At 52.0% G+C, this 24,036-nt stretch overlaps 9 protein-coding genes across 9 annotated transcripts; 5 read left to right on the top strand and 4 right to left on the bottom strand.

The window, feature by feature from the left end:
• Window positions 1-50: 50 nt before the first annotated feature.
• BO72DRAFT_446199 (anaphase promoting complex subunit CDC16) lies at window positions 51-2,905 on the bottom strand. The gene is made up of 2 exons (XM_040944237.1): window positions 2,467-2,905; window positions 51-2,385 (listed from the first exon to the last, which is right to left on the bottom strand). Exons 1-2 carry the CDS (start codon window positions 2,561-2,563, stop codon window positions 182-184), a joined length of 2,301 nt encoding a protein of 766 aa, XP_040803402.1. The 5' UTR covers window positions 2,564-2,905; the 3' UTR covers window positions 51-181.
• Window positions 2,906-3,760: 855 nt separating this feature from the next.
• BO72DRAFT_466965 (uncharacterized protein) lies at window positions 3,761-5,240 on the top strand (the record flags this gene model as incomplete). Its single annotated transcript, XM_040946809.1, has 3 exons — window positions 3,761-4,441; window positions 4,481-4,736; window positions 4,804-5,240. The coding sequence occupies 3 exons, from the start codon at window positions 3,761-3,763 to the stop codon at window positions 5,238-5,240; spliced, it is 1,374 nt and encodes a 457-aa protein (XP_040803401.1).
• Window positions 5,241-6,386: 1,146 nt separating this feature from the next.
• On the top strand, window positions 6,387-8,203 carry BO72DRAFT_42922 (putative cytochrome P450). The gene is made up of 2 exons (XM_040943066.1): window positions 6,387-6,681; window positions 6,747-8,203. Exons 1-2 carry the CDS (start codon window positions 6,573-6,575, stop codon window positions 8,033-8,035), a joined length of 1,398 nt encoding a protein of 465 aa, XP_040803400.1. The 5' UTR covers window positions 6,387-6,572; the 3' UTR covers window positions 8,036-8,203.
• Window positions 8,204-10,717: 2,514 nt separating this feature from the next.
• BO72DRAFT_42775 (uncharacterized protein) lies at window positions 10,718-11,535 on the top strand. The gene has a single exon (XM_040942998.1). The coding sequence runs from the start codon at window positions 10,790-10,792 to the stop codon at window positions 11,453-11,455; it is 666 nt and encodes a 221-aa protein (XP_040803399.1). The 5' UTR covers window positions 10,718-10,789; the 3' UTR covers window positions 11,456-11,535.
• A 1,002-nt stretch (window positions 11,536-12,537) lies between these two features.
• Window positions 12,538-13,904, top strand: xanC (transcription factor xanC). Its single transcript, XM_040943059.1, has 3 exons — window positions 12,538-12,837; window positions 12,893-13,402; window positions 13,454-13,904. Exons 1-3 carry the CDS (start codon window positions 12,636-12,638, stop codon window positions 13,789-13,791), a joined length of 1,050 nt encoding a protein of 349 aa, XP_040803398.1. The 5' UTR covers window positions 12,538-12,635; the 3' UTR covers window positions 13,792-13,904.
• Window positions 13,905-14,317: 413 nt separating this feature from the next.
• On the bottom strand, window positions 14,318-15,380 carry BO72DRAFT_42772 (uncharacterized protein). Its single transcript, XM_040942992.1, has one exon. It carries the CDS (start codon window positions 15,247-15,249, stop codon window positions 14,617-14,619), a length of 633 nt encoding a protein of 210 aa, XP_040803397.1. The 5' UTR covers window positions 15,250-15,380; the 3' UTR covers window positions 14,318-14,616.
• On the bottom strand, window positions 15,286-16,356 carry BO72DRAFT_466963 (SDR family oxidoreductase; the record flags this gene model as incomplete). Its single annotated transcript, XM_040946808.1, has 4 exons — window positions 15,286-15,465; window positions 15,603-15,759; window positions 15,815-15,922; window positions 16,016-16,356. 4 exons carry the CDS (start codon window positions 16,354-16,356, stop codon window positions 15,286-15,288), a joined length of 786 nt encoding a protein of 261 aa, XP_040803396.1.
• Window positions 16,357-16,986: 630 nt separating this feature from the next.
• On the bottom strand, window positions 16,987-19,749 carry BO72DRAFT_42813 (putative C6 transcription factor). Its single transcript, XM_040943016.1, has 4 exons — window positions 18,807-19,749; window positions 18,491-18,750; window positions 18,216-18,441; window positions 16,987-18,151 (listed from the first exon to the last, which is right to left on the bottom strand). Exons 1-4 carry the CDS (start codon window positions 19,652-19,654, stop codon window positions 17,080-17,082), a joined length of 2,406 nt encoding a protein of 801 aa, XP_040803395.1. The 5' UTR covers window positions 19,655-19,749; the 3' UTR covers window positions 16,987-17,079.
• Window positions 19,750-21,205: 1,456 nt separating this feature from the next.
• BO72DRAFT_446189 (uncharacterized protein) lies at window positions 21,206-24,020 on the top strand (the record flags this gene model as incomplete). The annotated part of the gene is made up of 2 exons (XM_040944236.1): window positions 21,206-21,522; window positions 21,588-24,020. Coding segments are annotated over exons 1-2 (2,745 nt in total), but the record flags the coding sequence as incomplete, so codon positions are not given.
• Window positions 24,021-24,036: the final 16 nt, after the last annotated feature.

Genomic DNA, 24,036 nt, shown 5'->3' with positions numbered 1-24,036 from the left:
AATGCCTGCCAGGTGTACAATTTACTCTCAAGCAGAGCTGCGACGAACCATCTTCTACATTCAATAGCATTCCCCCCTCGAATAAATAATGTCTGCTATGGATCCATCGGCAAGGAATACAACAATACCCGGGTATAATTCATCCAAACGAACGCCCAGTAGTCTATGCTCCAATGTCATCTCACTGCTGCCTCGTGTTGCTTCGCACCAGCCTCGTTCCTCGACTCCGTCCGCTCGCAGGCCCGGGCGTCTCGTCGCTTTCCACCTCAACTACCCGTCGCCTGCTGCGCCCGCCTCGCACGCGGCTCATTGCCTGCCGCAACATGCCGTCCGCTTCGTCGTCCAGCTCCATCTCCACTTTCTCTTCGAGCGTTTCCGCGTACGCAGCTGCGCTGGGAGCATCGGCATGGGCCACCTCATCGGTCCATTCTTCGGTGTACGATTCCTCCCGAGCCCCTCGCCGCCGGGAAACGCTCTTCCCCTTGCCTTTGGATGATCGCGTCGAGCTTCGACTGGCTGTGGTTCTCGTTTCTTCAAACACCAGTTGTTCGGTCTCTTGGCCTTCCAGTGCCCAGATCTCCAGCGCGCGAGAAAGCAGTGTGCCGGCGATGCCAGCGCCCCCTGCTGCATCACCGCCCCCGCTGGCCCCGAGCACTCGTACCGCTTCGTGTAGCGCTGTCACGGCTTCCATGGTGCGGCTCAACTCCAGTAATACAAGCCCGCGAGCAGTGTGCAATGAGCCGACCAGCCCGCGGTCTTCGTAGCCTCCGACACCCGACGTGGCCACGCCCGACGCGCTCCCGCCGCTGCCCCCTAAGAATGGGCTGTACCCGAAACTTGCGCCGGCGGCGCCAATGCGTAGGCACTCATCGAACTCGGTCAGCGCTTCCGAAAATCGCCCAATGCGACGCAAGGCATGTCCCAAGTTTGCTCGCGTCGCTACCCACGCCCCAGGCTCGCATTCCAGCGATGTAGCTAGTGCGAGAGACCGGCGGAAGAGTTCAACGGCCGCCTCAAGGTGGTTCTGGTGATAGAAGACAACCCCGAGTTCGTTTAGGACCAGAGGGTCGCCACCAAGGGACGTTAGCTCGGAAGATGGGTTGGCACGGATGGCTGGGGCAGACCCCGACGCGTCCCCGGTGGACATGGAGTACGCTGCCGAAAGGTACTCTTGAGCAAGGGACATGTTGTTTAATGCAAGATGCTGCATGCCTAGGAATAGCTGAGGTAGGTGGCTGCCCTGGAAGAGCCGCGCCGCCGTGCTATACGCGGCAATCGCCTGGTCGTGCTCTCCTTCGGCGGCAAAGGTGTGAGCGAAGCCAATCCATGCTGGCGCGGAATGAGGATCCAGCAAGGAGGCCTTGGAGAAGAACCGTCGCGCCTCGGCGATCTTAGAAACTGATAGATAGTATACGCCGATGGCGAGGTAAGTGTACGATTCCTCTGGAGCGTGATCAGCGAGCGTATGCGACAAAAGAAAGAGTGCGTTTGTGGCTCCGGTCTCGTAGAGACACGCCAGATGTAAGGGATAGACTGCAGGCGGATGTCCAAGGTGGCTTTGAGCGGACACGTGCATTGCAGCTGCCGTCTGCGTCGAAGATGCACTCGTTTGCGACGTGGAGAGGATAGACGAGGTGAGTTCGAGAGCTTGTGCGAACCGACACTGTGTATATAGGGCTTCTGCCCGCGATAGCAAGATATCTGGATTTTCCGATAGGTTGTAATGCGTCGAAAGAGTTTCGGTGGCATCTGAAAGAATCGTAGGGGAGGAGTACTTGGACAGTCGGGTGGTGTATAGCATCTTGGTAAAATGGGCGGCCTCTTGCGCGACTGACGGATCGGGGCTGGAGACAGAATCAAAGTCGAGCGACTCGAGGAACTCCAGTTCCTCCGCAGGCGACATGAGCGAGTTCTTCATGAGCTGGTCGAACGCCTCGAAGCACTGAACATCGATCCGGACCGCATCCTTGTAGCAATCCCGCGCGCGGTCGAAGGCATTCTGCTTCGCGAAACAGAGCCCCCTCAGGTAGCACATTGCTGCCTCAAATCGGACATTGTTTGCGTCTTCTTTTTCCCGCTCCTCGCCACGGTCGATCCGCGACGCTGTTGTCTTTCCGTTCCGCAAAGTAACATGGCTTTGGCCGTTGACGTGTTGCAGCTTGCGACGGCTGTTGCTGCTGCGGACTAGATGAGTTGGATTATGGTCCCCGAGGACGGAGAGCGCCTGCTCGAACTGGTTCTGCTTGATGTAGCAGTGTGCGGCAAGGTAGCGACAAGCCGTGCTTCGGGAGATGAGGTCTTTGCGGGAGAGGAGGGCCAGGGCGCGGGCGTAGTTGTTGTTCGAGAAATGAACCTGTGCTAGCCAGAAGGCATCTGAGTCACTGTCTGGAACACGGTAGTCCCTAGATTAGTCCGTGTAGACATGCGAGCAAAGAGCTCACGGCCGCATACCGTCGGGGGACTCACTGGTCAGGGCCAGCACCTTGTCGCCGATATAAATGGCTGCGTCATGCTGGCCTCGATTCAGCGCATCCTGGCGCCAGGAGCGCAAGAATTTTTCCATGAGCGATACGAGCACGTGGAAAGCGAGACAGGAGTTGTTAGGGGGAGATTCACGGACGACGGGGCGGTCACGACGGTGGCATCCATCGACCGAGAGGCATGAGGCGGGTTGGAGGGGCGACGAATGTTTGGGCGGGAGGATAAACAGTCCGCGGGAAAGAGTGGCGGTAAAGCCTTCGCTGATGTGCGTAGTGCGGCGCAGGATCTGCACAGATTGCAGAGAGAAGAGAGTGAGGGTTGATTGTAGTTAGTCAAAAAGAAAATATTAAGTATAGGCCCCAAGTTGAAGGGAGACAAGGTAAAAGATGGAAGCCGACAACACAGTTGGGACTATGGATGGGATGCAGTGGAACTGAAAGCGCGTCAACCTGCCAAGTGGAAAGTGGTCTGTGCGTTTGCCTGTTTGGAGAGTTTGGCTCACCGCCCAGTAGCAGTTCAACAACCTCAATTTTGATATGCCAAATGCTTGTAGAAGAGACCTGCGGAGGATTTCGTTTACCATTCACCATATCGCCGTCTATGGTCGACGGACAGTCCGTGTTGCAGACTGCAGTCACTCTTAAACGATCCACTGCGCGGGACAGTGGTGGATCCCTTGTACAGTACCTATACAGCAAGTCGGACGCAGATGCTATGCGTACGGGGGTGGAACGATCTACGCTCGATCCTTGAGAGCATGATTTGCGGAACGACCATCAAGTGTATCATCATTGAGAATCTTCTGTCATGTAGGGTAAAGCAGCAAGTAGACCGGAGCGCCATAGAGATGTAACTTCGAGCACAAAGCCCCCACGGCTGCCAGCACCTGTCTATAATCAGATCGTCGTGATATTATTAGAAGGAAGGCTGTCCAGACGTGTACTGAAATCTTTAGCATAGCCTCAGTTAGTAAGATATGACAGTAGCATCACCGACCAGAGGAAGGACCGACCTCTTTAGAGCTCTAGGATTTGAGACAGCCACGAATTTACAGCAGTTGCCGCGTATGCCTCAGATCTCAAAGCTTCCATCACACAGCCCCTTTCACAGAGAGAAGTCATGGCTCTCAGAGATGCACACTGTTGCAGTGAATGACCTCTCTAGGCTTCCACCATCATCTTTCCGCCTTTTCTATCTTCTCCTATCCACAACCTTGCCATTTCATCAGAATGGGAGCCACCATCCACACAAGCAGAGCCCCTCCATCCTCATCTCCATCATGGCACTCCTTCGAAGTCATCGATGGCGTTTACGACAAAGCCATCTTCTTCAGACTATCTATTTGATGGGACTATTCTCTGTGATCGGAATCGTCCTCATCTGGTACGGCGTCAACTCAGACCGCGAATACATCCACCCTTTACTTACTCAGTTAATCCCTGCGGGCCACTGTGCGTGTCTGACCTCAACCACTTTTCAATGTGCCAGCTGCTTGAAGTGTGCTCCTAAGAAGCCTCTCCCTCCGACTGCACTTCCTGCTGTCTCGGCCTGGAAGTTTGAGGCGGGTCGAGATAGTGGCAATGAAGGATTAAGTCGAGCTCAGTGCATGGCCGCTTTCCCAGGTTTGTTCGAAGATATCTTGCGTGCAGGGACATTCTGGAGAACGCATGGTGGCCTTGACGTCGAGCACTTGGAATACATCCCGTTGAAGCATGGCATGGCGCGGGCGTTCATTCATCGCGGAGAGCTTTATGTGGTGAACGCGCTATCACGAGGTGAAGATCATCGACGAAAGATTTTAGCTGTGCTGAGTGCGATCCACCGTGCCTTGATAACAAACCCCGAACGAGCCATCCAGCAAGATCTGGAGTTTGTCTTCTCCGTGGAGGATAAAGTCACGGACGTGACCACTGACGACCAGCCTATCTGGGCGTTTGCAAGGTCTGCCGGAGAAGAGGCGGTTTGGCTCATGCCTGACTTTGGCTACTGGGCATGAGAGAATGTACAAAATTCCATTGGGCCATACGACCAAGTAGTCGACCACATCAAGTGCACAGAAATCCCCTGGTCGCAAAAGAAAAGACAGCTTGTCTGGCGAGGAAAGCCCAGTTTCGCACCTAAGCTGCGGCGCGCGCTGATGGATGCTGCGCGAGGCCAGCCGTGGGGTGATGTCAAACACGTGGATTGGAATCAACGAACGAACGTCATGAGCCTAGAGGACCATTGCCGATACATGTTCATAGCCCACGTTGAAGGTAAGCTTTTGCGTTTGCACGCTGATGGTTGTATCTGGTCTAGCGCAACGCTGAAGATGGATCTTAGGACGATCTTATTCCGCGTCTCTGAAATACCGCCAGGCGTGCAACTCGGTTGTTGTAGCCCACAAGCTGCAGTACATCCAGCATCACCACTACCTGCTCCTTTCAGAAGGACCGAGCCAGAATTACATCGAAGTCGACAGAAGTTTCAGTGACTTGGCAGCCAAGTTGGAACCGTTGTTGGACGACCCATCACGGGCAGAACGCATTGCCAGCAATAGTGTACAAACATTCCGCGACCGGTATCTCACCAAGGCAGCGGAAGCGTGCTACTGGCGTATGCTCTTCGAGGGGTACAGTGACGTCTGGAATAGCAGTGTTCCGGGTCAGTCAAGGTATCAAGAACAGCAACGAGGCTTCCGATACGAGTCGTTCATTCTTCTGGATAGTCGCATGATGTTTGAATTTGACGCAACGAGCGCAACGGGCGCGATGGGCTGAGGGAACTGGGAAATTAGAAGCTGGTGGTGACGCAACAACTAACCTACTGACAGGTCACAAACTACGGTCTCGGTACCATGCATGATAAATAGGTAGTTATTGCATCAGTGTTGCGCTAGTCTGTGTTGCGAGTTGGGGCAAACGAAAGAAGGTCTGGTAACCTAGTATCACATACGTCAGGGAAGAAAGTTTCATGGGTGTAAGTTGAGTTGGTGGTGACTTGCAAAATCAATTCAATGGATGTTTCAATTCATGAGAAGAGGCCAGTCATGTGAAGGGAAAGGCGGATTCCGATCGATCTTCAGCTCTCCACTCACTCACTCGATTCAACTCCAAGTCTTAGGTCCAACCTCTCGGTTCCAGTTTTGACCACTTACTTTTACGCTTGGCTTCAGTTTCACTTCAGTTTCAAGAAGTGGTCGGCCAGTAAGAGTTCGACTATAATCAGAGAGGGCCTGTGCTACTTTAGTACTTACTCAACTTTAGTCTGCAGATTCTGGTATCAACCTAAAAGGACTTGCGATCGACCATGATTTGGGCAGGATAGCGAACCTCTCCGGTCAGACGACTTGTCTCACCTCAAGCCCTCTCCTTTCTCTCGGTTGTGCAGAGGTGAGATTGCAGTGGGTGGGAAATGCCATTGGGCCCTGTTTATCCACTACGGCACGTCCAAAGTGGAGATACGATGGACCTTCTTGGCGCTGCAGCTGCGGAGTGCGCTTCCTTCAACCAAACAAACCAACAATATCCCTTCAGTTGATAAATTCTTTCTTTCATCATGATTGTCGGCGATCGACTTCGACCTTCAAGGGCAGGGCAAGGACAGTGCAATCACTCATGCAACCAGTATGTACACTGTACAGAGACCATGCACTGAGTCTGCTCTTGTTGACAGGGCCCTGGACCACATTACGAGCATTCCTCCCTTTCGCTGACAACCGGTCGATTCTGAGTGGCATACCCTCCCGTGGCGTCAAGCAAGGTAGCTCCCACCCTCCAGATGAACCATGATCTGTGCGGAGATCGGCTCTGGCGCTCGACCACTGGGGTGACGCCAGTGGGGCCTCGTCAAGGGCGCGAACAACCGACTATCGAAGGGATCGTCGCGCGAATCGGCGAGATTTCAGCTCAGCTGAGATCTGCAGCCACAGCACTCTTTCAAAACCATTCACAACTCGTACCGTCTCTATGGAGGTCGCACGGGGGAGCCGAAACGCCGCCTACACACCGAAAGTGTGGAGGCTGGCTGGCTGGCTTATAACACAGGCTTGCGTCCTCTGATTGACTTGAGTTTCTTGCTTTCTGCTCTATTTGTCCCTCGAACATCACATCATGCCGTCAGCAATTCCCAAGCCCCCCGGGGTCTTCCTCCTCGGTAACCTCTTCGACGTGAACTCTGGCAACCCCTGGATGTCATTCAACAAACTTTCGACCAAGTATCGTAAGCCTTCACCTATTCCAGGCTTGATGTATCTTCTCGGTTCTAATGTTTGTTATGCTTTGCAGGTCCCATTTGTAAAGTCACCATTCTCGGCCACGACATTGTTCTGGTCACTGGCGCCGCCCTCCTGGAAGAAATCTGCGACGAGAAGCGCTTCCGAAAATGTGTCAACGGGCCCATCGTCGAGATTCGACAGGCGGTTCACTCGAGTCTATTCACAGCCTTCCATAGTGAAATGGATTCTTGGGGCGTCGCCCACCGCATCATGGCGCCCCTTGTCACCCCGGAAGCCGTCGCGCAGGTCTTCACGGACATGCGCGAGGTATCGAGCGATCTGATCAGGAAGTGGACCGCTGGACCGCGCCAGCGCGTCAATGTCACCGACGACTTAGATCGTCTTAACCATGCCGCGAACATGCTGTGTTTCTTCGACCAGCGACTGCACTGCCTAGAAGGTCCAGAGCCGACGCTCATCAAGGCCATGGAGGGCGCTACCACCGAAGCTGTCCGACGCCCTAGCCGCCCGAAGTTTCTCAACTGGCTCCTCTATCAGCGCAAGTTCGACAACTTCAACAAGGCTTTGCGCGATTATTCAGCTGACTGCATCGCACATCGGCGCGCCAACCCGTCCGCCAAGAAAGATATGCTACACGCGATCATCGAGGGCACAGATCCAGAAACAGGAAAGGGACTGGACGACGTCCAACAGATTGACGAAATCATCAACGTCTTTATCGGCAGCGCAACGGCACCGAACCTTGTTGCGTTCGCCCTTTACTATCTGATGAAGAACCCCAAGGAGATTGCGCGCGCCCGGGAAGAACTGGATGCTGTCGTTGGAGGACCCGGTGCCCAGATCGAACACGAGCATCTGGCAAACCTCCCCTACTGCACCGCCATTCTTCGCGAAGCTATGCGTCTCGCCCCTCCGGCCCCTGGCTTCAACATCGAAGCCATCCCATCCGACGAAGGCCCAGTCTACCTCGCTGGAGGCGAGTACGAAGTTCCGCGTGATCAACCCCTCATCGCGATCCTGTATGGTGTGAATCGCGACCCGGCCATCTTCGAGGATCCCGATGCATTCAAGCCCGAGCGTATGGTCGGCGAGAAGTACGACCGGTTGCCGTCGAGTGTCAAGAAAGGATTCGGAAACGGCAAGCGTCACTGTATCGGGAAGCAGTACGCGTGGGAATGGTCGTTCTTCACGCTGGTCAGCATCCTCAAAGACGTGGAGTTTGAATTGGCCGACAAGAACTACGTGACCAACCCGGCGACCGAAAACTATAATGGCGCGTTCACCGTGAAGCCGCTAGGACTTTTCGCTGTCACAGGGCCCCGGCCCCGAGCAGGCTAGACCCTCTGGTGGTCTTTGAAGTTTCCCATTCTGTGTCTTATCCTCATGATATCCAAATTGCGGTTGTAATGTATGCTACATGTTGCATGTTCCGTGGTACTACTCCGGGTCATTCGACCTTTTTTGATTCGCTATGATCTAATGTTATGATCTGGATTCTTTCCTTGATGCCTGTATTGCTCAGCTCCTTTCTACTTCGACTTCGACTTGTAGTACTCATTTGACTCACCCAGGTAAGAACGTAGCCTGCGACTGCCTCTGAGAGTATGCGCGTTCGACTCGTGTCGGGCTCACGGTCCCAACCTCGCATCTTTCAGCTCCTGCTTAATCGTAGTTACTGAGCTTGGATTTGCCACAGCCATGGGATTATTGTGGGGCCTAGACCTTTCATCCCGTGATGGGATCTATCGATCCATGGAATACACGGTACGGCCCGCGCCTTAGTAGGCAGGATTATACATGGCCGAGACTTGCAAGTTAGCGGTGGACTACATGATCCGGGAAAGACTGGAATTAAAGGCAATGCCATTGAGGTACAGACAGTGTTGACTGTCAATACCATATGTGGGAAGTTTTAAGCGGATGTCAGATCTGCCGGCCGTGTATATTTTTTGGGTAGTGCCGTCGCCACTGCAGCCGTCTCGCTGATCTCCGTGGCAGTAAACCAGATGAATTTCAGAAAGGGCATCGTCTGGTGACCTAAGATTGGAGGAGGACCCAACATGGAGGTATATCTTTCTTAATTTCAAGTGGCTTTGGCCTGTTACGAAGTATGTAACTGATCCTGTTTCTTTGAACTCATCAAATATTCTCCCTTTGCCACTAGAAATAATTATGTTGATGTGTGGTAAAATCATAAAGATAAAAGGTGAATCTTTACATACGTCAATATAAGTCAGCGAAGGAGGAATGAGTATATCGAAGGATATTGTGACGTAAAAGAACCATGTCTTGAGACTCTGTAGATTGATTGTGAAGAAAGTGGCCTTGGGAGCTCATCTCCTGTATATGATTTGCTGAGAGCTTCATATCCTGCCTCAGAAGCGGCATAAGCATGATATCTGATTTCACACTGTTGAGTAGTACTTGCCTCGCACCAATGCCACCAACGCATCCGATCCGTGAGCATCTTATTCTATGTAAGAGCCTAGAGGGCCTGGAACCTATCGGTGGTAGACCAGAGGCAGCTGCTGTGGTAGAGGTTGCCGTCCCGAGAGTCACCCAAGGGTTGTATGAGTTGCGTGTCATGCTTGAACTATATCCTTTTGTCCACCAGAAAATGCATGAAGGTCCCCATAATTGACTACACACTCAAGATACGGAAGCGGAGCTATCGCCGAAGAGAGTGAAGTGAGCCTCATTCCTTGCTGGCCATCTACGATTCTCACTCCAGAGCTGGCGAGGGGCGATTTTGACCGGATCCCAAGCTTATGGGTATAGTACCCTGCTACCGCACGCGACCTGCTCATACCGAGGCATTATAGCCTAAACAACAATCAGCAGAGTTCAAGCCACTTCGCAGTGCAACCGATGATTGCAGACAGCCATCCTCCCACGGTGGTCGAACAGACCGTCTGAATGAAAATCCGATTCGCCTTTCTGTGCCATCTCTGGGGTCATACAACTGGGGATCCAGTCAATTCGCTCGGATGCCCTTGTCCAACAGGCGAACGTCGATGGACAAAAGCACGCTCCCCCCGGCCCCTCCTGACATGTGATCAAATGCAATGCGTCGACGTCTGTTCTTGTAGGGCCCTCCGAGAAAAAGTCGCCCCGGCCCTGATTGCAACACCTTTCGCAAGCGCCGTTGCCGTGATGTGGGGCTGGATCCCCGAATTTCATGATCTGATTTCCTGATTGTGATGTGGGGGTTAGCGTGAGTGCTAACTTCGTTCTTGACTTGGTCCGTTGTTTCCGATTCATGTAGGCTTCTTGAACCTTTGAGATTAGTATGTTACGGTACTGAGAGAGTGCATCAATACGGTCTTCCTCGGGCGACTCAGCATCCTTGCGGTCCCCTTAGCCATGGTGATGGGCTTGGAGGAAATCATGCCCAAAGCTCTCTCTGGAACATGAGGGAGTTGGGAAAGAAGCAGATGGAAACAGAGTAACGGGGGTACCTGGTCAAGAATGACAACTGACGTCTAGACTCGCTCAAGCAATGCCATGGGGGAGGTTCAGAGCCAGCGTGCAGCTCTCGGACCATGCCCAGATTCATGATCGGTTGAAGCCGACACCGGTCACTGGAAAGTAACCGGTTTTTCCTTCCATATCCTGAAGCTGGGTGTCAATTAGAGAAGGGCCGCAGTGGGAGAGATGATCGACTGCAATGGAAATGTGTCACAGCAGGGAATAATGAGGGTTTTAAACCATTCCATGCTTGCTTTTGAGGATGTCTGTCTGCTATTAATCTTTGAACCGATACATGTCTGCAATCTGATGCAACTAGAATTGGCTGTTGATCAGACTGACCGAACGAGAGAGAGTGACAGAAAGGGTGAAGCAAAAGAGCAAGAGAGATAGAGAGGGTGTGCAAGTGCAAGTGCAAGTGTATGTGTGTGTGTGTGTGTGTGTGTTTCAGACAGGGAAGGGACTCAGTCACGGGACGAGTGCCATTGCCTTACCTTAGTCTATCCATCCATCCAAAGTGAATTCCACCTCAGCTTCAGCTTCCACTTCCCTCTTCCCTCTTCATTCTTCCCTCTTGCTTCCCCCCACCCCACTAACCCACTCATTCAGTCACTCATTCCATCAATGGATCAGTCAACAAACACTTCCCAGTTACCCGAGATCGGTGCTACCACACAATCACGGTTCCCTTCCAAGGACGGCTCAAAGTTGCTCCAGATTCATCAGGGTAACACAGAAGCTGGATCATTTGCCAGTGATTCTCTGGTCAACTCACATCCAAAACACGCCAGTCCGGATACGAATACCCTGGTCTGCCTTTCCATTGACTCGGAGCTGGGATCTATTGCCCTTGATGATCTGACACGCTGTCTCATCTGCCTGTCGGCTTCAGTCTCTCCAACCTCGCTTGCCAGGAAATCGATTGATTGGTCTTCGGGGCAACCCACGTCAGGGCTCGATGCTGACGACAGATCAGCCGTGAAGCTGAGCTCAGGCATCCTAAGCGACCAATTCTACACTGCCACTCAATATTCCTCCCTCGAACCACCACTAATCGTCATTCTCGGATCCGCCCATAGTAGGAGAGCCTTGTTTCTCCGAGTGATGATGAACACTAAGCTTGCAAAGGATTTTCATCCTGACTGGTATTCAGTAGTTCTACACTTTCAATTCGCATTTGACCTATATGCAACCCAATCGAGCCATGGTCGAGTATTACCGGTCATGCAACTGGTTCACTATCCCAATCGCTACCGTGACGGTACGCCAGCCATACCATTTCGAGGCTAGGATGCTGAGCTAATTTTAATCTCACTCTCATCATGTTCAGCCCAAGAAATGTATCATCTGCATTGCTGTTGGCCTGTATTGTTTAGACTAGCTTGGGTAAGCTCGTCATTAGCTACGCCAAGAGGGTCATTTAGCCCTAACTGGTGCACCGTGATCGAGGATGCGCACTGACGGGTACCGTACACATGGTCATACTACACGGCGCTCCCGGGTACATGCAAAAAAGGAGTGGTCGTGTATACCGAAGCACTGGAACGACTTGCTTGTGCCCTTCCCCAGGGCCCCAGGGCCCCAGGCCTGCCTGCTCTCATCCGTTCCCGGCTGCCGCATAGCTCGGTCAGTTCATTATAATTATTGCTCTGGATCCGTGCGCATGTCTTGCCAGACTAGTATACTCGATGAGAAAAATAACTCTAGGTCCGGACAGCTGGATGCATGATATCAGCTGAGACTCATTTGGCGGGCAGATCTGGCTCGACCTTTGTGACCTAGCCCTCTCGATATTCATGCAAAGCCTGTTCGCTGATCATGGTTGGACACACTCTTCAATGATCAGCAGCGCCAAGTGAAGCCTTGCCCGCGCCTCAGAGCTATGATCGTTATTGTCTGGGCACCTTTACAGCCAAGGCCCGGCGTATGACATGGACCGGGGTTGCAGCGCGGACTGGAAACAGGACGTCCAGCGCGTGGCTTGAGAAGTCACGAGTCAAGTACCAGTGCAGTGGAAAAGCAAGGAGCCATGGCTGACTGGCTGGCTGGAGGGCCTGAGAGAAGACATATAGAATGGTTCGAGTAACCACGCACGGTGGATATTCAAATACTGCTTTGCGAGCACGAGCCACGACCTTTCCTTGGTTATACGCCCGACCTCATGTTGCACCCATTGCGCAACCTCGTAATATTTTCTATTCGAGCCAATCACATCAAGCAGAAGGTCCCTGGAATATCCGGGATTTGGCTCCCTTGAGTTCTCGGATACGGTGAGCTGAGTGCATATTATCCTTATAAGGAAGGAAGGTTAGATTGCAGCAAGATCGGCCTACTGACGGTTTGACAGCGAAACACGCAGCAGCAGGTGGAGGCTCTGTCACTCCCAACACGCATTGCTACCCCGCAAGACGCCAAATATATGAATCCAGCCTCCAGCCTCGCACCCGGCTATCTTTAATGCTACTTGCGTATGGTGTTCGCCGTTACGGAAGATTTTTGTTCACGCCGACAGCAGTACTTCAACACCCGCGTTGCTCCCATTCCTTTGATGTCTATGAAGATGCGGACACAGCCTACCAAGGAAGACAGATGCTCTAGCGATAGCTCTGGACAGAAGCAGGATCCGATTGAGCGGAGGAGATTGCAGAATCGTTTGTCACAGAGGAATCATCGTGAGTGGGATCAATACGTGAAAGCAGTCAACCCCATAACTCACAAGCAACATAGGTCGAAAGATCCGAGACCGCATCGCAAAGCTTCAGGAGCGTGTCATCGCCAGTGAACTACGAGCAGCTGCAAGCCTCAATGGTTGGGACCATCCCAGCTCAATCAACGGGCCGCCAACGATGGATCGAATTTCGCCTGTCTTTGACCCCAGCGGCACCTCCGCTTCGTCGATGACCGACGGGTCCTCCGGCTATGCATCAGCGTATATGTCCCAGTCAAGATATTTCTGCTCATCATGCAATTCTGCGTTGGCGCCATTGCCGTTGTACTCGACGCAAATGACAATCACATCGCCTCTGTACGACATCACCGAGATAGATGCCTCGAACGTGTCCCCGTCGGCCCTCCGAAACCACCCCTATTTCCCGCGGTCTAGCTCTAATGCTTCTGAAATCCTGCAAGGAATGACAGGTGGATACGCATCAGCTGATGCAAATGCACCACCTCTTTGCGAGCCATGGAATGGCCAAACTCAGTACTCGGGATCGTCGCTATACTACATCACAACAGGTAAGACGCATTTGGGGTTGCAGACTCATAAAGCTGACCGTCTTGCCACAGAGGCAGCGTTGCCACAGATCATGCAAGCCTTGAGCACAGGACCAGCGCGACCAAAAGCAATTATCGTGCTCTCGCAGAATACGCAGCATGGTTCAGCGCCGACCAGCCTACCAACGGCGCAATCACCACCGACTGCAAGCAGCACCGTCGAACTCTCAGGATCGTCGAGTCCTGTTGAGTTGCATGAAACCTTGTGCCAGTGCCAGAACCAGGGGTCGATGGCTGGATCCCCTGGCATGATGGCAGCTAGTGACTGGGTTAATGCAGGTACTTCAACGTCTGTTTGCCCGCTACATTCACTACCGGCCAATGAAAGCATGCAGCTGATGATGATGTGAATGGACTTCATTTTTATATATATACCAATATTGAGCTTTTTGGGAGGAGATTGTGGTACATAGACTGCGAAATCAGATCCAGTGATTTTCATCAGATCTTTCTCTGCGATAGGATAGATTTCAAGATATGACAACGGTGAATTGAAGTTTGGAGAGTACCTCGTAGCTTCTGGACATGATGAAGCGGTGAGCCACGGAAGACAGTTGCTGTGGCAAGAAGCAAACATGGCGGCTGCTAAGTGTAAAATCCGACCTCACCACTCATACGGAAGACTCTGCCAGCCAGTATTCGTTGATCACTGTTTGTCGTCCTCGATTTCTTCCTCCCTGGTTCCGCATGCAGTAGTTTGCAGCACGAGCTTTGCGCGTCTCAGAAGGAACGCCGAAGTGCACCCACCGCAGATATGGACTTAAAAGGAGTTAAGACGCACCAATCTGAGCGGAACAGCACTGAATGTCTTAGAAGAAGTAGACCAGGATCCCCATCCTTGGGACACGGTAGATGTATGCATCATAGCACACACCAGACGATAAACAAAACAAAATGCAGCAGTCGCTGTTTCGACCACAGTTCATCGCATGTCCAAGACCGGACAGCAAGACGTCGGATTCTACCGACCCCCGTGATTCTTGCCCCCTTTCCTGTACGTATCCTTGCCATGCTGATTGCACTCGAAAATGAAGAATCAGTAGCTCTTCTATATACAATGTACGGAGTCGGTAGTACCTCTAAAGTATCGCCACCGCGTGGGAAACTCACTGCCGTGTACCTTTTATTTTTCCCATCTCGCGTGGGTTTAGGTATGGGGTGGTACATTGGATGGTCTATGTATGTACCCGCGAGGAACTACAATCGTCACCATCAAGGGAATCATCATTGAAAGCCGGCTCTGCTTGCTGCGGAGGGATACACGCCAGCGAAGTGGTAATACGCAGTATGTACATCCATACATACATCCATACATACACCTGGGGTAACAGGAATTTCGAATCCAGTGACCGTGCCAGACGAGGCAAGTGACAATCGGGCCGTGGTGCATGGCATACGATAGAAGGAGGTGGAGGGGGAGGGAAGGAGGATGTTTGCTTTTTTTTTCTCTTGCATTTTGCTTTTGTTTGGTTTGGGGAGGAACTGGGAGTTCTCGTGGGAAGGAAAAGGGGGAGGGCTAGTTTAGAGAGAGGGCTCGGGTTTGTGGGATCCGTTCGCAGGAGGGATTGGATTCCGTCACTGGGTTTCTTGGGATTGGGACTGATTTGGTTGCTCGGTGCTGTCTTGTCTGGTTGCTGGTGATGGTTTTTGTTTGTTCGGATGAATGGGTGGATGGGATTGGTAAAATTCTCCGAGGGAGGGTCGGGGTTGAGCTGAGGATCCTTGTCTACGGCCTTTGCTTTAGGCAGCAGGAGATCCAGTTTGACCAAAGCCAGAAGGTTTCGTTTGGATTCTGCACCTATACTCATTTCCTCTCTCCGTTACAGAGCAGAAGAGCAACCAACCTACCACGCACACTCCCCGCCATCATACCGATTCCACCCCGAATTCCAGCCCGGAATGTGGATGTTGAAAAACCGCCCGTTCCCCTCCTTCCCCTTGTTGAGGATGATCTCCAGCGTTGCGCGCACGCCGTCCGCCACCGGGAGATCCGCCCGCGGACCGCCCATCTCGGTTTGGAGCCACTGCGGTTGAATTAGCATTGACCTTATGACTCTCTTCTCTGGCCTTGATGACCGTTCTGACCATTCTGACCAGATCCCAGTGGTTGAAGAAAGGAAGAACAGAAGGAAGGAAGGATAGATGGAAGGGACGAACGCACCCCCGGACTAACGCAAAACACCGCGAACCCCTCCTGCTCGAGTTCCTGCGCGTACAGCACGGTAAGCATGTTCAGCGCCGCCTTGGTGATCTTGTACGACTGACTCATGGCCTCCCGGTAGACGGATTGCATCGCGAAGGAGCCGACGGTTGTGGAGCTGTTTCGTCAGTTTCTCCCAGAAAGTGGGATCGGAAGGGGGATGGGGGACGAACATATTCACAATCTTCTTCGTGGCGCCCCTCCGCAACAGCGGGAGGAACTCGCGCGTGACGAGATGCGGGCCGTTGACGTTGACGTCGAAGGAGGAGGTGAGGTCGTTCCTGCATTCCCCATTCCATGTTAGTCATAAGGTACCGTCTACTGACACCCCTACCGAGAAGATAGGCAAAGTAAGGGAAAAGGAGAGGAAGTACATCTCCATCAACGACCCCCGCCCCATCACCCCCGCATTGTTGATCAGCACATCCAACCCCCGGCCCTCCAGCGCCTGCTCGACCAACTGCGCGGCTCGTCGCACGCCGGCTTCGTCGGTGATGTCGAGGGGGACGGGCGTGATGCGCGAGGGATGCTCTTTCACGAGGGCATGGAAGTCGGATGGCGTTTGGCTGGTTGTTGTCGATAATAGTGACGGTGATGATAATGATCGCGCGGCGGCGAAGATCTGCCGAACTTCACTGGCGGGCTTGGCGGCCAGTTGGCGCGTGAGTTCGAGGCCGATGCCCCGGGTTGCGCCGGTTATCAAGTAGGTAGTCATTGTTCTTGCGGGTGTTGGGGTTGGTGAATTGTTGGAAGCACTTTGAAATCGGGGGTGAGAATAGTTCAAACTGCGTGAACCGTAGACTGGACTGTGGACTGTGGACTGTGGACTGTGGACTGTGATACTATGGCTTTGTGATCGAGGTGGATGTGGTTGATATACTGTTGCTGGTCAAGAGTGTATTGCGGAGTTAAGTGCTCGGGTTCCGGTCTACTTGAGCGAGAGGTGGCCCAGCATCCTTCAGTGCGTAGGATTTGTAATTGTAGATGTTAGAAATCGAGGACGAGATATTCTGTTCCGAGTCCGTCCTTCGATAACGGAGGTAAGTAGAGTGTCAGCAAGATGCTTAGTAGAATGTCCCAGTAGGCATCTTCGTCCACTGCGGACGCAATGGAAACAGGTTGGCGATGAGGTCATTGATCCGGCGATAACGGAGATTGAGCCCCAGTATTACTCGGTACAAACTTAATGGAAAGAAACAAACAAACCACAGCGGAAATACGAGCGTGTTCCATCCCTTGAGTACACTACACATAGATAAATTAGAATGAAGAGGGAGTATCTAATGACAATAATGTGAACCCATTTTCGAACTCCACATAACATGCGCCGGCTGTGATCATAATCGCCTAGTCCCAGCTAACCCCACCATCTCAGTAAATGCTAAAGAGCCACACAAACGCCAGTATGATGTTCATTACCTTTCTCCTACTATCGCGCTCAGCTCCACAAGGGTGGATGAATGTACTCGGCCGCACGATCGAGGATATTAGGGATGGACCACTCGCCGCTGGTCGAACTCTCCGGAGTCGGAGGCGGGAGAGATCCGAGGCTCGGTGTCATACTAGCTGCTACACCGGCAACTCCCATGCTGGACCCTGCATGCGGGTTAAGGTACGCTGGGGACCCAGCCTGACCTGCGGCTCGAGCGGCCTGGGTGGTGAATGCTGCTTCGAGTTTCTCCAGTGCGCGGAGGGTTTTGGTCAACGGCTTGGCCCACTGCGTCTGCGTATCAACACCGACACCAACGGATCCGGGTGATGCAGAGTTCAAGCCTGCTGGACTCGGAGCGGCAGTGCTAGGTGCTCGAGGAATGGTGCTGAGTGTAGGGGGAGCGGCCCCATCCGTCGGAGGAGCAGCGGCATCAGCTGAGTTGAAGTCAAGCTCGGCGTTCGCTCGCTCAGAGATAATGACCTTGAGCTGCTGCAACAAGCTCCAGAAACGGGGGATGGTTTTGGATTCTTCGGTAACTGCCAAGAGGAAAATCGAGCTGATGGCTCGCTGTAAAGCAATCCACGATCGAGACGCATGTGAACTGACAGTATGCATTTCGATGTACGCCTCCACCGTCGTCATCAGATTGTTGACACAGTCGGCACGCATACTGGCTGCGGCTGGGTCGGCCGTTTCTCCCGCCAGCTTCAACGCTGGCCGATAAAGCTCGGAGGAGAAGTATGACGTGTGCAATTTGAGAACGACTCGCTCGAGGTGCTCCGTTGCAGAGAGACAGTATTTACGATCCCGGAGGTGAGGCTTGGCTTCTATCATGATCTGCTGGATGCGTTCCTTGTAGCCCTGGATAGTCTTGTAGCTCAATTGCGAGTGCGGACTCAGCATGCGACTGCGGACAACTTCCAATGCAAGACCAATGACTCGACACAGCGTCTCAAAGTACGAGATTTCGCCAGGCTTTGGATCGTCACGATACGCAATTTCGGGCTGGCACACAGCGGTCGTAGAGGGCCTGTCATAGGAAAGTGAGAAATGGCTGTCTTGCCATGCCATCGACCACCTGTCTATAGTTAGAATCATACTTCCTTGCACGTCATTTCGTGTTGGGGCTAAATTCAACATACCAAACGTGGCGGCGGCGATAACGCTCTGCAGCTGAGAAGCGACTGGACTCGACATGTAGACCGAGAGCTAAGCCCATCCGAAGCGTCATACCAAGAAGCACGTAGGAAATTCCGGGGTTCATATTGTACGACAAGACGTTGCCAATGACGAGTAGTGTTTGCATGGCATCTATCGTCGGCTGCGAGAGGAAGTTGGTCATACGAAGACACTGGTATGAGCAGCACACTACTATAGTCAGTAAGTGTCGACGAAATGAGGGTAGAAAAAGACGAACCATAGACTTGGGATGTCAACTCTCGCTCTTTGCCCGGGAGATCCGACGATTGACAGCCAGAGGCGAGCACGGCGAACAACAATCCCATGTAGGCAATAGTCACACCAAAGGGTTTCTGAGATTGGTCTGCATCGGCGCGATATACACCACCCATCGATGCTCGGTTACTTAGCAGAAGGTGAAGATTCATCTCAAATTGTGGAACATCCTCGAGAACAGGGTAAATGGCGCCTGCGATGTCTCGGTAATAGTAGAAGAAGCTGCAGGTAGAAGTGGTTAGCATTAATTCCTCACGTACAGGTAGATGCAAACTGACTCTTTGCACTGCTGGTCGGTAGGAAGGGCACTGCAGACGGCGCTGATGTCGAAAGTTGACATGTCAGAAGACCAGAGGTCAACAAACGGATACGTTGCCGATTCGTTGTCCAGGCCCAGCTTCGGCAAGATCCCACCTTCCAGCAAGGCCTGAAGCTGATCGGATCCAGACTTGTTGTTGAGGATGTACGCCAACACCGACCGGGACCCCAGGTGCACCGTGCCTTCACCAAAAGTGTTGGGCGCATGGATGCCCTCCCGCTCCGGGGAAGCAGCCTTCGACCGACTACTGGCATCACCACTCTGTATGCTCCCGGTCTCCAGCGAAGAACCGTGTCCATCTTCGGCTCTCTCGAGCCCAACCCGCAGATTGCTGATCGTTTGCTCCATCTCCCGCAACCGAGTGCGAACATTGTCCCATTCCTCGCGCGCGATCGATACTCGTCCGGGCCCTACCTGGCCCACCAAGCTTGGTCGATTAACTGGCGCCTCTGGTTTCGGGCGTGCTGGAGGCTCGGGTGGAATTATGATGGTCTCCCCAGGGACGGTTGGACTAAATGATTGCGGAAGCGAGCCCGTCATGATGCGCTTCTTGGAGGGGCGTTCGTAGGAGCAGAGATCGGCATGGTCGCGCTTGACACAGCCATCGCAGGGAAGATTACGGTCACATTTCACTTTCCGAGCGTGACAGGGGTAGCAGGCCTTGGGTTCGCGCGCCTTCCGTTTTGTGCGGATAATCGCGTCGACTTGGGATTGAGGCAGGTCGGCGATGGCCCGGGACGTGCCCGCCATGTCGGGACCAGCGACGGACGGCGAGTACGAGATAGATGACTGATAAGGAGAAGTCATTGTGGGTGGTGAAGTGAGCGAAGAGACGAGAGGCGGGTTTCGAGGAGCTTCTGCTCAAGAAGTGAAGGATCGTCGGTGTAAGGATGTGGATTGCTATCTCGAAGCTAGAACATGCGAACACAACAGCGGAGATGACGGAATTAGGCGGGAAACGAATGCGGCGCGGGCACTGAGCAGGATGTTCGCGGTGTTCACATTGAATGTGTTTGATAAGACGAGAAGAGAATCAGTCCATGAATGATTGTGCAAGGTGTAGCGTGGATGTTGAGGGGCCCAACATGGCCTGGTTGACGAGAATGTGCTCCCGAGGTAGCAGGGCGCAAGATTGGAACTGGAAACCGCCGCAAGTTCCAGTTTGACTGGAAAACATCCCCTTGGGGAGGCCCACCTGACTCAGCAATCGAAATCGACGGCACTTGCTCACGTGATGTGAGGGGAGTCGATCATGGGCTCGCCCAGCCCTAAGCCCTACCAGGAATGAATGAAATGACGTAGCGATGCCAGAAATCAATGCTTGCTGCCTTACTGCCTTGCGTACTACTCTTCGATCGATCTATTAACTATATAGTGATTAGTCGCTACACTTGAAGTGATACAGAGGAGCACTAAGCCTACTCAAGAGATATTATCCTTAAATATGCGGATATCAGGGTAATAAGAGTCCCATATGAAGGGACTTCTACTAGGCTTCTTTATCATTGAGGAAAACTTTCCATTTTTTGCGATCGACTCCTCTGGCTTAAGATTGACTTGACTCAAGATAGCTAACAATACAGAACAAGGAGTTTGGTGTAAGATTTCAAGAAAGATATACAAAATCGGGTCTATAATTATCTCCCGCTCACCACTTTACCCATAGCAGTTTAACGCAAATGGTATGGGCGAATAGTGATTGGGTTGGCGACGGCCATCTGCAATACTGCTCGATGCATCATCACAAATGGAGAATCACACAATCAACATCCAGCGTCATGAGCATACCACCTCAATTGCAATGAATGCCTCTTGTCTCGGTCGATGACGCTTTCCAATCTAGTAAGGCAATTGTGTCGAAGGATATTTTAAAGCAATACGCAGGGCCACTCCGTCTCTTTTTCGATAGTAGGACTGCAATTGATCGATGTTCTGAATCGCTTTCTTGTGATGGCAATCAGCATTGTCGCACCCCTGCCGCTCAGCCGCACCAACACATTAGTGAGGGGGGCGGGGTCCGGTGGTGACAAGCAAACATATAAGCGAACTAGCACCCAGCTTCCAACGATTTACTGCCGCTCTAAAAGTACCGGTGACAATCCTCCTGAAAGTCAACACAGAAAGGCTCTCGTCATCTCCAACCGCAAGATTCAACGGGAGCCACTACCATGCCTGATCTCTGCTCTATGGCTAAGCGGCTTTTCAAGAAACCACGGCGACAGAAAGAGAAAACATCGTCTGAAAACAAAACCAGACCGAAAAAGGAGGATACAACCTCGCCAGAGGAGTCGGAATGCAAGCCAGAAAAGCACCCCCAATCGACCTCTCAACCCAGCGATCTCTGGATCTTGGCCGAGCAAAAAATGAAACAGAACCGTGAACTGGCCGAGGTTCTATCGGAATCGATGGATATACTGAAATCTCAATATCGTCTTGATCTGCAACACGGTGATCCAAGTTACCACGAACAACTCTGCAAACTCCTTAATGCCAAAACAGCTGAAGCCGAGACAAAGAAATGGGAAGTTCACCTGGGAGACCATAGTGTCCCTGTGCGAGACCAGCTCAACAAAGTGTTCAAAAACATCCTCGCCGTTAAGGAGGTTGTCAGTACGGCTGCAAGTGCAAGCCCGCCCGCCTCGATTGCCTGCGCTGGTGTGATGGTGTGCTTTGGTGTAAGCCCTGACTTGATGCTCTCGCCGACGCGCTCTGTTGTACGCAGACTACTAACTTCATTCAGATGATTATTCAAGCAGTAGAACAGCACGCCGTCCTTCTTCGAGGATTAGACCTGATTTCCGAGTCCATGATTCGACTTCGCGCGAGGGAAGATCTGTACCTGACTTCTCAGACGGGCCAGGAAACAGATCTTCTAAAACAACTCAGGGAGTCTTTGACCTCGCTTTGCTGCAAGATTCTCGAGTTCCAGGCCCGCGCGCTCTGCTATTTACATAGACGCTCAGCTGCGCAGTTCCTAAGAGACTTCTTGGACTCGGACGGATGGGCTAGCCTGTGCCAAGATATTGAGAAACACGAAAAGTCCATCGAAACTACGACTTCCCTCATTGAAGCTGAAGGCACAAAGCAGAAGCACAAGGATCTTCTGGAACGAATCGAAGAAATCCAAAATGTCGCACACCAACGCGATCTATGGGCGACAACATCGGCTCGGGATGAGAGGATCAGAAAGTTTCTCAAGTTACTCTACACTTGCCCCTACAAAGATCGCAAAAACAGAAACGATAGGCGTGTGCCTGGAACTTGTGAATGGTTCACCACACACGGTACCTTTCAGAGGTGGCAACAGAGTTCTCCCAATAACCTCGCTGGTCTCTTATGGGTCTCAGCCGATCCAGGTTGCGGCAAGTCAGTCTTAGCTAGATATCTAGTTGATGACCTTCTTCTCAATGACAATAAACGAACCGTTTGTTACTTCTTCTTCAAAGACGACTTTCCAGATCAGAGAAATGCAGCAGGTGCACTGGCAGCCATCTTACGTCAACTTTTCATTGCACAGCCCCAGCTTTTACAAGATAGAGACCTAAATAAGCTGGAGACTGATGGGAAAAAGCTTGCTCAATCATGGGCTGAGTTATGGAACATGCTTATATCTGCCGCTTCTCGCACAACGGCTGGAGAAATTGTTTGCATTCTGGATGCATTAGACGAGTGTCAGGACCATGCCCAACTTATCAAAGAAGTTAGTGCATACTACTCGGGACAATACCGACAAAGCAAGCTCAAATTCTTGATGACAAGCAGACCATACGACCACATACGTCGTGGATTCTCGGACCTTGAGGCAAAGCTACCTACGATTCACTTGAGCGGTGATGGCGAGAAAGAAGTCGAGCAAATAGCTCGTGAGATCAACCTTGTCATCAGGAAAAGGGTTGCTGATATCAGTCAACGAAGATCACTCGAGGCAGGCGAACACACCATGCTCGAACACCAACTGACTGCCGTTGAGAATAGAACCTACTTGTGGGTTAGTCTTACCTTAGATGTTATCGAGAACATACCAGGTTTCACGAAAGGCAATGTCCGTCGAGTGGTACAGAATCTTCCAAAAACCGTTGAAAGCGCCTATGAAAGGATTCTAGACAGGAGTGTTGATAAACCCAAGGCTAAAGCTCTTCTTCATATCATTACGGCTGCGGTAAGGCCGCTCTTACTGGAAGAGCTATCTCTTGCCTTAGCATTGCACCTTAATGCGGACTGCCAAACATTCACGGCTATAAGTGATGATGTCGAACCGAAAGAGCGCTTCAGAAAAACCCTCAGGGACTTGTGTGGACTCTTCGTCATTATCATAAATGAGAAAGTTTACTTCCTGCACCAAACAGCGAAGGAATTCTTAGTTTTGAGTGATAAGTCCGCTATTGAGGAAAGTATGTTCCAGGTCACCGGATGGAAGCATGCACTCGTACCAGAGGAGTCTCATCGGATTCTTGCAACTATATGCATTGCATTGATCTCGTGGATGACTGGTGAGTGGACAGGCATTCACCAAGGGGACTTTGATGAATATGCATCAAGATCCTGGGTCACACACTACCATCAAGCGCGGGTGCGAGATGAGGATCCGCTAATCAAACGTGCACACTCAATCTGTGACCCAAACTCTGTTGTCTATGAAACATGGTCTAATCTTGCATATGCTATGTATCGCATTCCTAAGGGTGCTTCAAGACTTCTAATTTCATCATCTTTAGGGTTGACTGGTGTAGTCAAGCTCCTGCTTGCAACAGAGAAAATGGATATCAACTCCTTTGATTCTGAATATGGCCGGACGGCACTTTCCATCGCAGCCCGATATGGCCATGAGGCAGTGGTTAAGCTTTTGCTTGCAACGGAGAAGGTGGATATCGACTTTCCAGATCACAAAAATGGCCAGACACCACTCTCCCTAGCAGCCGGATACGGCCACGAGGCTGTGGTCAAACTTCTGCTTGCAACAAAGCAGGTGGATATCAACTTCCCGGATTCTGTAAATGGCCATACACCGCTTTTTATGGCAGCCATATTTGGCCATAAGGCAGTGGTCGAGCTTCTGCTTGCTACAGAGCAGGTAGATATCAACTTCCCAGATCGATTAGGCAGAACATTACTTTCCCTGGCAGCCCAAATGGGCGATGAGGCAGTGGTCGAGCTTCTGCTTGCAACAGAGCAGGTGGATATCAACTTTC

This window comes from Aspergillus fijiensis (genome assembly GCF_003184825.1).
Source record: "Aspergillus fijiensis CBS 313.89 unplaced genomic scaffold BO72scaffold_13, whole genome shotgun sequence".
NCBI lineage: Eukaryota > Fungi > Ascomycota > Eurotiomycetes > Eurotiales > Aspergillaceae > Aspergillus > Aspergillus fijiensis.
Note: the sequence above shows the minus strand (reverse complement) of the source record. Positions and strands in the feature narration are given on the sequence as shown.

Bases quoted from the DNA above. Each gene is read 5' to 3' on its own strand.
- BO72DRAFT_446199 (XM_040944237.1), bottom strand. From the start codon at position 2,563: ATGGAAAAATTCTTGCGCTCCTGGCGCCAGGATGCGCTGAATCGAGGC. The intron at 2,386-2,466 runs GTGAGTCCCCCG...ACCGTGTTCCAG, and splicing joins CAAGGTGCTGGCCCTGACCA to ACAGTGACTCAGATGCCTTC.
- BO72DRAFT_42922 (XM_040943066.1), top strand. From the start codon at position 6,573: ATGCCGTCAGCAATTCCCAAGCCCCCCGGGGTCTTCCTCCTCGGTAAC. The intron at 6,682-6,746 runs GTAAGCCTTCAC...TATGCTTTGCAG, and splicing joins CAAACTTTCGACCAAGTATC to GTCCCATTTGTAAAGTCACC.
- BO72DRAFT_42775 (XM_040942998.1), top strand. From the start codon at position 10,790: ATGGATCAGTCAACAAACACTTCCCAGTTACCCGAGATCGGTGCTACC.
- xanC (XM_040943059.1), top strand. From the start codon at position 12,636: ATGGTGTTCGCCGTTACGGAAGATTTTTGTTCACGCCGACAGCAGTAC. The intron at 12,838-12,892 runs GTGAGTGGGATC...CAAGCAACATAG, and splicing joins TTTGTCACAGAGGAATCATC to GTCGAAAGATCCGAGACCGC. The intron at 13,403-13,453 runs GTAAGACGCATT...GTCTTGCCACAG, and splicing joins GCTATACTACATCACAACAG to AGGCAGCGTTGCCACAGATC.
- BO72DRAFT_42772 (XM_040942992.1), bottom strand. From the start codon at position 15,249: ATGAGTATAGGTGCAGAATCCAAACGAAACCTTCTGGCTTTGGTCAAA.
- BO72DRAFT_42813 (XM_040943016.1), bottom strand. From the start codon at position 19,654: ATGACTTCTCCTTATCAGTCATCTATCTCGTACTCGCCGTCCGTCGCT. The intron at 18,751-18,806 runs GTCAGTTTGCAT...TTCTACCTGCAG, and splicing joins ACCGACCAGCAGTGCAAAGA to CTTCTTCTACTATTACCGAG. The intron at 18,152-18,215 runs GTATGTTGAATT...AACTATAGACAG, and splicing joins TATCGCCGCCGCCACGTTTG to GTGGTCGATGGCATGGCAAG.